The 14208-nt window shown below is 50.1% G+C and overlaps 1 protein-coding gene across 3 annotated transcripts in view; it reads right to left on the bottom strand.

The window, feature by feature from the left end:
* Positions 1-13948, bottom strand: part of LOC133356632 (voltage-dependent calcium channel subunit alpha-2/delta-3-like) — a 148985-nt gene extending 135037 nt beyond the window's left edge. For 2 of the 3 annotated variants that reach the window (XM_061574254.1, XM_061574255.1), the window contains exons 1-2: positions 13752-13889; positions 2488-2569 (exon numbers count right to left, since the gene is read on the bottom strand). In XM_061574254.1, the coding sequence (XP_061430238.1) occupies positions 2488-2569; positions 13752-13882 (213 nt within the window). In that variant the 5' untranslated portion in view covers positions 13883-13889. Of the gene's footprint in view, positions 1-2487; positions 2570-13751 lie in introns of all 3 variants that reach the window. The other variant, XM_061574253.1, reaches the window with a different exon arrangement.
* Between the last annotated feature and the right edge of the window lie 260 nt (positions 13949-14208).

Here is a 14208-nt window from a genome sequence, read left to right as displayed (position 1 = left end):
GCTGCTGCTGATGTGGTTATAGCCAAAGGGGCACGCCCATTGGCTGCTGTCCCTGTGCATTGATTCCGCTGTGAGTAAAACTAGAAGCATGAAACGATGTTCTTTTTGAAATTGTACCCAGGTAAGGTGTCCACTGAGCGATGTAGCTTCTCTTATCAGAAGCGACCTGGATAACACGAATGAGAGCTCAACGAAATGACGCCTTATCATCATCACCATCATCGCGTGGACATGTATAGCAGCAGCCGAATACTCTCAAAACGCGTGGTGTTGAAATGTAGTGGGGAAAGACTGGAGGACCCGGAGACAGATCCACGCGACCACGGGGAGAGAGAGAGAGACGCAAACTCCAAGTATACAGCAGCAGACGCCAGTGTCCCAACAAAACCCAGGACCTGCTGCACATCATACGAGGTAGTGAACATCTCCTAGCCACCGTGCTAATGATGAGAGAGAGACGCCAACTCATAATCTACGGAAGGCATCAGGGTCGGGATCTAACCCACAACCTCCTGTATCCCAGGCGAGATGGTTAACATCTCCGAGCCACCGTGATAATGATGAGAGAGAGAAGCCAACTCCTAATCTACGGAAGGCATCAGGGTCGGGATCTAACCCACGACCTCCTGCATCCCAGGCGAGATGGTTAACATATCCGAGCCACCGTGATAATGATGAGAGAGAGAAGCCAACTCATAATCTACGGAAGGCGTCAGGGTCGGGATCTAACCCACGACCTCCTGTATCCCAGGTGAGGTGGTTAACATCTCCGAGCCACCGTGATAATGATGAGAGAGAGACGCCAACTCATAATCTACGGAAGGCGTCAGGGTCGGGATCTAACCCACGACCTCCTGTATCCCTGGCGAGGTGGTTAACATCTCCGAGCCACCGCGGCGCTCAGCAGGCAGCGTGATGATTGTTGCTCCTGCTGCGTGGAGCAGCCTAGGGGCACCCCCAGAGGCAGCTGTCTCTGTGTAAGAGTCTGCAGGCAAGTGGCAAATCCTATTATTAGTAATATCATACAGAGCCCACGTCTCACCCCACAGAGGCCTCGTCTCACCCCCCACAGACCCCTCGTCTCACCACACAGACCCCTCGTCTCACTACACAGACCCCTCATCTCACCACACAGACCCCTCATCTCACTACACAGACCCCTCATCTCACCACACAGACCCCTCATCTCACCCCACAGACCCCTCGTCTCACTACACAGACCCCTCATCTCACCACACAGACCCCTCATCTCACTACACAGACCCCTCATCTCACCACACAGACCCCTCATCTCACCACAGACCCCTCATCTCACTCCACAGACCCCTCATCTCACCCCACAGACCCCTCATCTCACCACACAGACCCCTCGTCTCACCACACAGACCCCTCATCTCACTAAACAGACCCCTCATTTCACTACACAGACCCCTCATCTCACCACACAGACCCCTCATCTCACCCCACAGACCCCTCGTCTCACCCCACAGACCCCTCATCTCACTACACAGACCCCTCGTCTCACCACACAGACCCCTCATCTCACCACACAGACCCCTCATCTCACCACACAGACCCCTCGTCTCACCACACAGACCCCTCATCTCACTACACAGACCCCTCATCTCACCACACAGACCCCTCATCTCACCACACACAGAGGCCTCGCCTCCGCCATTGTCTCACCCACACAGGACCCTCATCTCCTTCAGCTGGGAATCGCGATAATTTAACTCACTGCCATCTGAATCAAACAACTATTTAAAAAAAGTGTACCATGTCAGGTCCCACTGAGCCATGTAGCTCTTTCTCAGAAGCGACCTGGCTAACACAAATGAGAGCTCAACGAGCTGGCGGATTACCATCATCACGTTAAAATGTATAAACCAACGATTTTCAATGTGGAGGGAAAAACTGGAAGGCCTGGAGAAAATTCCACACGACCACGGGAACAGAGACACCGCAAACACTAAATAGACAGCAGGCGTCAGGGTCGGGATCGAACCCACGACGTCCTGTATCTGTCCCTTATCTGGTAAAAATACAAATAATGATGAGTAGTATGTTTGGGAACTTGGTCAATGCTGTTGTCAGCAGAAGAGCAGAGTGGCCGGAGAACAGCCACGCGCTCAAGGGAAGTGGCCTGGGTCCACCACTCACGCTCCACCACTCACGCTCCACCACTCATGGTCCACCCTAAGCCGCATCCACTGCGCAAACCATGACAGCAGCACACGCGGATGGCAGCTGATGCAGCACAAATGTGAATTAGAAAAAACCTCAACTCTCCCGTAGCGGTGCAACTGCAGTCATCTACAGCAGAGCGCGAACGATTTGATGACAATGCCCCGATCCGCACAAACACGAAGAAGGAGACATCGCGGCGATGACGATTCACTCCTCCACTTGGCTCCTGACGCGTTTATCTGACTCGACCAAGAACAAGAAGAAGGAGGAGGAGGAGGGGGAGAAGAAGATGATAATTACCTTCTGGAGGAACTGGGATCCCGAGTATCTGCTGGAGATGGACTTGATCTCTCCTCCAAAGGCAGAGGCCCAGAGCTTCACTCTGCGAGGAACAATGGGACAGACAATCTGACTACCCTCCTTCTCCTCCTCCACAATAACAACAACAACAACAGCCACAACAATAACCGCCTGAACAGGCTGTCGGGGGCAAGTGCTGTTAGTGAGTTGCCACACCTATGAAGGCCGGTACTGTGGCACACGAGTGGGTGGGTGCAGTGCCGAATGATGGTAGTAGCAAAAGTAGCTACACGTGTAGTAGCTGCTGCACGTGTAGCAGCTACTACACGTGTAGCAGCTACTACACGTGTAGCAGCTACTACACGTGTAGCAGCTACTACACGTGTAGCAGCTACTACACGTGTAGCTGTTACTACACGTGTAGTAGCTGCTACTACACATGTAGCAGCTACTACACGTGTAGTAGCTACGGGCCCCGCACTTTCAAGGTCCCCGTGTTAAATGATTTCAAGCTATCAATTCCGGTTCAGGGATTCTGCACTTGCTCTATTGCTATGGTACTATACTGCCTTCGACGTTTACGAATGACTGGGTGTTTGAGGTGAGCGATTTGCTGTATTATCTGGCTGTATAGCAAATGAATAAATACATTTACTTTACGATACAAGTAAATAAATGAGTGTTTTTTGTATTTTTTGATTTTATGGCCCCTTTATAACATATTCTACAGACCCCGCACTAGCTTGATCCAGCACTGGGTGGGTGGCCAGACAAAGATCCCCCATCGAGTCTCCACATGCTGTCGGGGGTCAGTGCTGTTCGCGAGTCGCAGCACCTATGGAGGCCTGCAGGGTGGCGCACGAGGGGGGCTCGGTGGGGAGCCCCCACGCTCCACCGCGTTCGTCTCAGGTTCATTCATTTGGAATAATATTCAAATATAGAATCATTTGGAATAACCCTATGAGCCATTCGGCTCTTGATTCGGGTGCAACCGCAACAAACAATACAATTACAAGATACATTTAACATTTACTGTATGCAAATTTAAACATCCCCTACAAAAACAATAACATCTTCCAGAGAAAGCACCATTTATTTATGCTGCGTACAAAAATGTGCAAAAAATACCATTTTGATGTTAGATCACAATAACAATCATAATACAATATAGATAAAAAATGTAAGTATAACTCTATACTACATCAAAAAATCGGGCTAAACTAAACCTTTCTAGAAATTACTAAAATAATGCTAGAAAAACAATGTAACAGTGATCATAAGAAATGTGATTGAAAGTTTACAATAGCGACATGCACAACGTATATTACTAAACCTAGCATCCTTCACTAGCGGCATGAGTCAATCCATAATAGCAGGAGCAACAATCGTAGTAGCAGCACACTCGATGCCACTTAGTGGCAATGACATCACCACGGCGCTTGTGCCAAGCTATGTGCACGTTGAAACAACTAAGACAAAGTTCCCCCGTATATCCTTCACAGACTATGGGGGCAAGTGCGGTTAGCGAGTAGCACAAATGAAGGACGGCGCGACACACAAGGGGCTGGGTGGCCACAGCACTCACCACCACGCGCGGCCGCCTTTGTCTCCACAGTGCCAATGGGTTTACACACCGCGCCAGATGCTAACTTAAGGCTGAGTCGACCTAAGGGAGGCGCAAGACTGGTCCAGATAATCGTCACTGCAGTCAATCGAACTTGGATCGCCGGGTTCGTGGTGCGGCGCGCAAACCACTGCGCTACCATCTCGACACACACACACACGTGTACCATCTCCACACACACACACACGTGTACCATCTCCACACACACACACACACGTGTACCATCTCCACACACACACGTGTACCATCTCCACACACACACACGTGTACCATCTCCACACACACACACACGTGTACCATCTCCACACACACACGTGTACCATCTCCACACACACACACACGTGTACCATCTCCACACACACACGTGTACCATCTCCATACACACACACACACACGTGTACCATCTCCACACACACACACACACACGTGTACCATCTCCACACACACACACACACACGTGTACCATCTCCACACACACACACGTGTACCATCTCCACACACACACACGTGTACCATCTCCACACACACACACACGTGTACTATCTCCACACACACACGTGTACCATCTCCACACACACACACACACACGTGTACCATCTCCACACACACACACACGTGTACCATCTCCACACATACACACACACACACGTGTACCATCTCCACACACACACACACGTGTACCATCTCCACACACACACGTGTACCATCTCCACACACACACACACGTGTACCATCTCCACACACACACACGTGTACCATCTCCACACACACACACACAAGTGAACTATCTCCACACACACACACACGTGTACCATCTCCACACACACACACACACGTGTACCATCTCCACACACACACACACACGTGGAAGGATTGCTGCCAGATCATGGGACAGACCCAAATGGCACACGTGTGTGTGTGTGGAGATGGTACACGTGTGTGTGTGTGTGGAGATGGTAGCGCAGTGGTTTGTGTGGGGGAGTGGTAGTTTAGCGGTCAAGTTCGATTCCCGCTCACGGCCAACACCAGTGACGATTATAATCTGAACCGATCCTGGGCCTCTTCCCCTAGGTCGACTCAGCTTCAAATGAGTACCTGGTGCGATGTGTAAAAACATTGGCACTGGGGAGACAAAGGCGGCCGCGCGTGGTGCTGGCCACTCACCCCATCGTTTGCCGTGCCGGCCTTCATAGGTGATCGCTAACAGCACTTGCCCCAACAGTCTGTTAAGGCTATACGAGGGATCTTTGTCTTTGTGCTCACACACACGTATACAACAACAGTCCCCCTTCACCATTCAGTGGCAGAGACGTCTCCATGGTGCTCGTGCCAGACTAGGTGCATTTTGAGGCAACGTGAAGTGTCGAAGGCTTGCTGGCAGGAGATCATGGGACAGACCCAAATGGTACCATGGGTCGACTGACTGAGATGACTGACAGATGCACCCCTGTGCCTCCTACTGTGCCAACTTGCTGTATTTAAGCCGCCTGGCGCTCCGATCGTTGTTGTGAGCGTCGCTCCTCTGCCGTTCACTGTTGTTGGAGGGCGACTGCCTCCAACTGCCCAGTAGCAGCAGCGTCCTTCACGAGCCTCCTCCACAAAGGCCAATCTGCTAGCGGTCATTGGCAAGTCCACTCAGCTCCGCATTCTTCCTTGCCGCATCTCCTATCTCGACTCAACACGCATTTAAGTATTTGTTTTTTACACATTCCGTCAGCTACACGGTCTTCACACTCGGAGTGCATCTTATAAGCACTATTGGATCAACATAAGCGAAAGCACTCTAGCGGTTTCGACATGCAGTGTCTCAGCAGCAGCAGCAGAGCCAGGCTCTGCTTGGATGAATGCCGGTGAACTAGCAGATGGTTATAGACACGGACTAGTTCGACACGAAACGATTTAAGTCACAACCCCCATATACTCATAAACATTGCAAGGAGGTGGAGGATGATCATTGAGATGGTGATGGTGGAAGGATATGAGACGGATGGATGGATATGAGATGATGGAGATGATGATGGTGGAGATGATGATGGTGGGAATTGGTGATGAGATGGAGATGATGGGAGATGATGGTGGTAATGATGGATATGAGATGATGTAATCAATATTGATCACAACAACAACCAGAACAACAACTATACCAACAACAACTATACCAACAACAACTATACCAACAACAACCGCACCAACAACAACCACACCAACAACCAACAACAACCACAACAACCACCACCACGGCAGCCCCCGGATGGCCACGTGTCTCCCCCCACCCCATCCCCTCGATCCTCTTAGCGACTCGCCGGAGCGCCCACAGCGCCCCCACCCCGCCTCGCCCTCGCACAGACAAAGCTCCCCCGGGTAGCCCGCGCACTTTGCTGGGCCAAGTGCCGTAAGTGACGGTCGCCAGCACCACGGTCGCTCGCCCGCCCGCCCAGCCGCCTTTGTCTCCCCATCGCTGATTGCAGACGAAGCGCGGCACGCTAACCGCTGCGCCACCGCTCCACACAGACAAAGATCCCCCGTATAGCCTGTAACAGGCTGTAGGGGCAAGGGCTGTTATGAACACGAGGGCGGTGGGTCTGGCCAGAACCAGTCCCGGCCGCCTTTGTCTTCATAGTGCTGATGTACACACAAAGACAAAGACAATATATACACACACATAGCCATATAAACACACACACAGCCATATATACACACACACAGCCATATATACACACACACACATAGCCATATACACACACACACATAGCCATATATACACACAATACACACAACCATATCCATATATAGACACAATAACGCACACATAGCCATATATACATACATACACTACATACAAACATAAGCATATATACAAAGACAAAGATCCCCCGTATAGCCTTAACCAGACTGTTGGGGCAAGTGCTGTTAGCGAGCAGCACCTATGAAGGCCGACACAGCACACGAGGGGATGGGCGAGTGGCCAGCACCGCCTTTGTCTCCCAAGTTGCGATGTTTACACACCGCACCAGGTTCTCAATTGAGGCTGAGTCTACCTAGGGGAAGCTATAGACTGCTTAAGACATTCACTGTCAACGATGTCGGGCCGTGAGCGGGAATCGAACTCGGGTAGCCGGGTCTGTAGCGCAGCGCGCTAACCACTGCGCCACCGCTCCCCATACAAAACACACTGACATACGAACGTACAGCAGACATACGCGCAGGCAGAAACACATTCAAACACACAAACATACGGTACATAAACACTACACACATACATACAAAGGCAGGCACACATACACGCAACGAATATAGACACAAAACCACATATATACATACATACAACACCATACAACAAACCTACAGACATAGGTAAAAACATAAATACATACATACACGTACAAAAGGCAAAGATCCCCCTTATAGCCTTAACAGACTGTTTGGGCAAGTGCTGTTAGCGAGCCCCTATGAAGGCCGGCACTGTGGCACACGAGGGGGTGAGTGGCCAGCACCACGCCCGACCGCCTTTGTCTCCCCAGTGGCGATGTTTACTACACACCGCACCGGGTACTCATTTGAGGTTGAGTCGACCCAGGGGAGGCCCAGGACCAGTTCAGATAATCGTCACCGGTGTTGGCCGTAAGCGGGAATCGAACTCGGGTCGCCGGGATCGCAGCGCAGCACTAACTGCTGCACCACCGCTCCCCCGCATCGTTAAACACACAAAGACAAAGACACCCCGTGTAGCCTTAACAAACTGTTGGGGCAAGTGCTGTTAGCGAGTAGCAGCGCCTATGAACACTCGCGCGCGCACACACGGACAACACATTTACTGTCGAGGTCTATGCGGGTGAGCGGTGGCGCAGTGGTTAGCGCAACTTGTACTCCGAACGCGGAGGGTCCCACCGAGATGAATACCGCTCCTCGTTATTCATGCGTCCAGCAGCGGAGAGACAAAGGTGGCCGCGGCGGGGGCTGAGATTTGAGTGAAGGATTTTGGTCCGGATATTGTAATTACGACGATTACGATAAATACGATAATTACATTTCGATTTAAAGCTTTCATGACTGCAAGGGATTCCTATTCTTGGTTCTTTCGGTAAAGTCACGTAGAAGGGAAATAATAAAATAATAATAATGTTTTTATTTTATTATCTCCCTTCTACGTGACTTCAGCGAAAGAACCAGGAATACGATAATTACAATTGTGTTTACATTATTTGGGGGGGAGGGGTGACCGGTTAAAACCGGTTAAATCGATTTGTACACCAAAGACAAAGATCCCCATATAGCCTTAACGGACCGTTGGGGCAAGTGCTGTTAGCGAGGACCGGTTCACATAATCATCACGGTGTCGGCCGTGAGCGGGAATTGAACCCGGGTCGCCAGGTTCGGAGGGCAGCGCATTAACCGCTGCACCGCTGCCCTCCACCACACACAAACACACGCACATATAGATAGATATATAGATGTCGATAGAGCAATGAACGATTTGCGGAATATTATTTTATATATATTTATTTCGTTTTACTGACAAACAAAAGGATTCCTCAACAGATGGCACCTCAGCCAGCCACTCACAGGGGTTGACTTCTTCTTCTTACAATATTTGAGACACCGCAGCCTCAGCAGGGTCATCCCCACTTTGTCCCACGATGTTTTCCAGGCTGAGGACCTCTCTCTCTCTGCCCCCTCTCTTTATTTAAGGCATCGACACAGAGGCATTGGGTCTCTGTGTGTCTATGTTATGTCTCTCTCTGTGTGTCTGTGTTGTCTCTCTCTCTCTGCTTGTGTGTCTGTCTGTGTGTCTCCGTGTCTGTGTTTTGTCTCTCTCTTGTATTACAATCGAAACGTCGGACTCTATTGTTTAATGTATTTTCTTTCTACGTTACTTTACCGAAAGAAGCAAAGAGAGACTGTTCCTGGGGGTCGGAGATTGGATCACCGTTCTTTCCCCTAATGATGGTCATCGGTGTGGCGCTGCAGGTTACTTTTTTGATGGAGTTAAATAGCGATTTGTGATCGCGGGCCACTGAGGCAGACTCCATCTCCTCAGAAACCCGTGACCACCACCCATCCTTGCAGCGCCTCACGGCTCTCCGAACCTCCGAGCGAAGGCTGCGGTAAGCCTCCTCATTCTCTGACGTGGGATGCTGTAGACAATTATCATGGGCCTGTCGCTTTTTCTCAGCCAGCCTGAACACCTCTTCCGTCAGCCAGGGTCTCTGGGGAGGTCTGGACCGTGTACCCAAGGCAGCCATTGCAGCTGCATGAGCCACAGTCCCAAACCTCGCCCATTCCCCCTCGACATGCCAAACCCAGCTGCAAGCGATGATCAAATTCTCGCTTGCAACTTTCATCAGCTAGCTGAGACCAGGCCACTTTAGGTTCGAATGGGGTCCTGGGTGTACACCCACCACCGGAGTGGAAGAATAGCAGGCGTATCTTACAGATGACTAGTCGATGGTCAGAGGGCAGATCAGCTCCACGGTAGGTCCTGGTGTCAAGGACATGGGCCCGCACCCGTTGTTCCGTCACTATGTAGTCCAGCAGATGTTCTTGCTTAGACCCGGCATGCATCCATGATGTTGTATGGATGTGCCGATGCCGGAACAGCATCTTGGTAATCACAAGCCCATGGGCTGCACAAAATCTCGAAGCCTCCTACCGTTGTTATTGAGCTAATCTGGCCCATGCCTTCCAATCACTCCAGACCAGGTACCAGCATCATGACCAGCTCGGGCATTCAAGTCGTCCAACAAGATGACTCTATATTCTTTGGGTCTTTCAGTAAAGCCACGTAGATAGAAAAAATACAAATATCACGACGTTTCTGAGCAATCATTGGAATGACGTTATTAACCAGTTTAAGTCATAACTGGCTGTGATGTTTCCATCCTACCTGCCGATGTTAGTATATTAACAGGTTAAATGTCTTTACAGTAACAGGTTAAATGTCTCACTAACACAGACACCGTAGCTCGTTTTCCTCGATGTGGCAGTGGCTCTGCGATCTTCCATCGACCTGCTCATCTCTCACGAGGCAATGGCCGCCTCCGCAGCTTCGTCGTCGTGGCGGTGGCTCTCCGATTGACCCGATCTCACATTTATATGCAAATTTCATCACTAGCCCCACCCACACCCGTCTCAAACCTTTATAAAATCCTGACTCAACAGCACTCCCGCTATTTTTCACCTGATGACGATTGCTTGTGTTGCGATCGAAACGTCGCGATATTTCTCTCATTTTTTCTATCTACGTGGCTTTACCGAAAGACCCAAAGAATATGAATTCCTGCAGTCACGAAAGCTTCAAGTCAAGATGACTCTCTCCTGAGGGGCCACTTTAGCTACCACCTGTGACAGGAGGTCATAGAAGACATCTGACTCATCAGCCTTGCCTGCATCCCTCCACGGATGTTCGTCTTTGGTGGGTGCATAAGTAACCACGACCACCACTCCTCGCCTCCGGTTGATGGGAAGGCGAGCCCAAAACAGCCTGGGGCTTACCGCTTCCCACACCTCACCTTCATGCTCCCACGCCCCCTTCATTATTTTGTTCAGAAAAAGAGCCACTCCCTGTTGTTTAGCAGTCTCCTGCCCCGAGTACAGGACTGTCCACCCCTCATGGTGGCATTAGCCAGAACCGGTCCACCGGACCTCCTGAATACCACAGAGATCCAAGTAGTACCGGTCCAGCTCCTGACAGAGGAGTGGCAGCCTCTCCTCCGCAGTGAGCGTTCGAACATTCCACGTGGCCATCCACAGTGGTTTTTTGTTGTTTCTGGAGGAGCCCCGAGGGTAAAGATTCAGTCTCCTGGCTTCGCCAAATGGGGTTAGGTCAGGAGACGTCATGGATGCCTCTCCCCCTGGAGCCTCCGGCACAAGCTTAATTAAAAGTTTCAAACGTGGTTTGGTGGTAATTAATTGACGGTGGAGGGGTTACCAGCCCCTCGCACCCATCCAGAGCCCCCATTTGGCTGCTGTGGTGGTTACAAACGCCATGAGGGAAAAGCCAATCTAAATTGGTCCTTCCCCCCCATGGCACTGCCCCCCATGGCACTGCCCACCACAGCGTTGCCGTCCGGCAACAACGAGAAGGTAGGGGGTTGTTTTTGCTGAACATAGACATACACACATATACACACATAGACATATACACACATATACACACATAGACATATACACACATAGACATAGACATATACACGTAGACATATACACACATAGACATGTACACAGACATACATATATAGATATACAAATATATACGTACACACATAGACATGCTTACACATAGACACGTATATATATATATAGATAAATACAAAGACATACACACATAGACATGCATACACATATATACATAGACATATACAAAGACATACATACACACATAAACATGGCTACTCAAAAACACGTACATACACAGACATATACAAAGATAAAGCTCCCAATTGTAGCTATAAAAGACTGTTGGGGCAAGTGCTGTTAACGAGTAGCACCTATAAAGGCAGGCGTGGCACACGAGGGGGTGGGGTGGTCAGCACCACGCCGGGCCGCCTTTGTATTCCCCACTGGCGATGTTACACGCAGCGTGTGTGTGTTGGGCGGGTGGGGAGCGGTGGCGCAGTGGTTAACGCACTGCGCTATGAACCCGGCGACCCCAGTTCCATTCTGGCTCACGACCTATGACAGCGAATCGAAGCGAGAATCTCAACCGGTCCTGGGCCTCCCCCTTAGGTCGACTCAGACTCAAATGAGTAGCTCCCTAAAGCATTAAAGCAGTTTGTAAATATCAGCACTGGAGAGACAAAGGCGGCTCGGCGTGATGCTGACCACCCCACCCCCTCGTATGTCGTGCAGGCTTTCATAGGTGCTACTCGCTAACAGCACTTGCCCCAACAGTCTGTGATGGCTACACGGGGGAGCTTTGTCTTTTTATGTGTATGTATGTGTCTATGTGTATGTATGTCTATCTGTGTATGCATATTTGTGTCTTAGTATATTAGTATATGTCTCTGTGTCTATTTGTGTATATGTCTACATGTGTATGTGTATGTCTACGTGTGTGGATATGTCTATGTGTATGTGTGAATGTATGTATCCATGCGTATATCTACATGTGTGTATATGTCTATGTGTGTATATTTCTAAGTGTATGTTGATGTCTACGTGTGTATGTCTAAGCGTGTGTGTATATGTATATATGTGTACCAGGGACGTGCGGTCAGGGGAGGCAGAGTCTCACGTGTAATACTCCAATGAAAATAGCTGTTACGAAATGTAAAACAAAGAATAATGAAATAAAATAAATATTAAGATTTGTCCACTGATCTGTGTTATAAATGTAATTTCTGTACGATTCCAATCATTTTTATAGTCAAAATCGCCAAATTTGCGGAACTCCGCTGCAAATACAGGGAGAGACGAGAGGTAAGGCAGCGACGAGCTCAGCCTCCCCTCTGATTGCGCAACCCCTCAGTAACTGGATGTAGCGCGGGCAATAAGTGCGTGCCTGTTACTATCTCAGTATGCCACCAATGTAATGTTTGTAGACCCCGTCATTTAATGTCCTCGCCTTCCATACTCCAGGTAATTGATTTCACGTATGTGTATAATGATATGAGAAACTGCAATGAAAAAGCACCAGGGGAGGCAGCTATTACATCTGCCTCACTGAGGGGGACGTGTCTAACACGCCCCCTCAGTGAGACCACGCCCCCCTCAGTGTGTGAATCTGGCTCTGACACGAGCCAGTGCCTCATCAGCCATTGACCTCACCGCAGCCACTGATGTGCATATTTATATGTCTACGTGTGTGTATGTATACGTGTGTGTATGTCTAAGTGTGGTATATGTCTGTGTTTATTTGTCTACGTGTGTGTGTCTATGTGTATGTATATATGTCTATGTGTATGTATATACATGTCTATGTGTATGTATATATGTGTCTGTGTGTAAGTATATATGTTTATGTATATATCTACGTGTCTGTATACGTATTTGGACATGTATATGTGTACATCTACATGTGTGTGTATATATTTGAATGTCTCTGTGTATATATATGTGTGTACATGTCTATGCGTGTGTATATATTTGTGCGTCTGTGTGCATCGCCACGAGAGAGACAAAGGCGGCCGGGCGTGGTGTTTGCCTCTCACCCCCTCGTGTGCCGTGCCGGTCTTCATAGATGCTTGCTAACAGCACTTGCCCCTGCAGTCTGTTACAGGCTATACGAGGGATCTTTGTCTTTTGTGTGTGTGTGAACGAGTGTGTGAGTGTGTGAACGAGTGTATTAGTGTGAGTGTGTTAGTGTGAGTGTGTGTGTTAGTGTGAGAGTGTGTGAGTGAGTGTGTTAGTGTCAGTGTGTTAGTGTGAGTGTGTGAACGAGTCTGTGAGTGTGTGAACGAGTGTGTTATTGTGAGTGTGTTAGTGTGAGTGTGTGTATTAGTGTGAGAGTGTGTGAACGAGTGTGTGTGTGAGTGTGTTAGTGTGAGTGTGTGTGTATACACGGACAGCACCTGTCCCGGTTGCCTATCAGAGGCTACACGGGGGACATTTGGCTGTGTGACGCGCGACCTAAGCTGCAACCGCCAGGTAGCCGTTTAAAGGCCGAGTCGACCTAGGTGCGTCACGAGCCCGCCACACTTACGTTTCCGCGGGGATGCGCGGGGCTCCGTGGACTCCATCCATGGGCGATACTGCGAACAGCAGAGCAGTGGAGAGAGCAAGAAACGGGGCGACTCCGAGCGAGGACAGCCACCGCAACCTCCTCCCAGCCATGCTTACCTCTCTCTCTCTCCCTCTCTCGCTCTCTCGCTCAACACTCGCCCTCTCCCACCCCCTCATTCACTCTCCCCCACCCCTCTCCCCCCCACACCCCCTCCCCCCCACACCCCCTCCCACACACCCTCTCTCTCTCCCACACACCCTCTCCCTCCCACACACCCTCTCTCTCCCACACACCCTCTCCCTCCCACACACCCTCTCTCTCCCACACACCCTCTCTCTCCCACACACCCTCTCCTCCCACACACCCTCTCTCTCCCACACACCCTCTCTCTCCCACACACCCTCTCTCTCCCACACACCCTCTCCCTCCCACACAC

This window comes from Lethenteron reissneri, chromosome 55 (assembly GCF_015708825.2).
Source record: "Lethenteron reissneri isolate LAM-NWPU_2019-01 chromosome 55, ASM1570882v1, whole genome shotgun sequence".
NCBI lineage: Eukaryota > Metazoa > Chordata > Hyperoartia > Petromyzontiformes > Petromyzontidae > Lethenteron > Lethenteron reissneri.
Note: the sequence above shows the minus strand (reverse complement) of the source record. Positions and strands in the feature narration are given on the sequence as shown.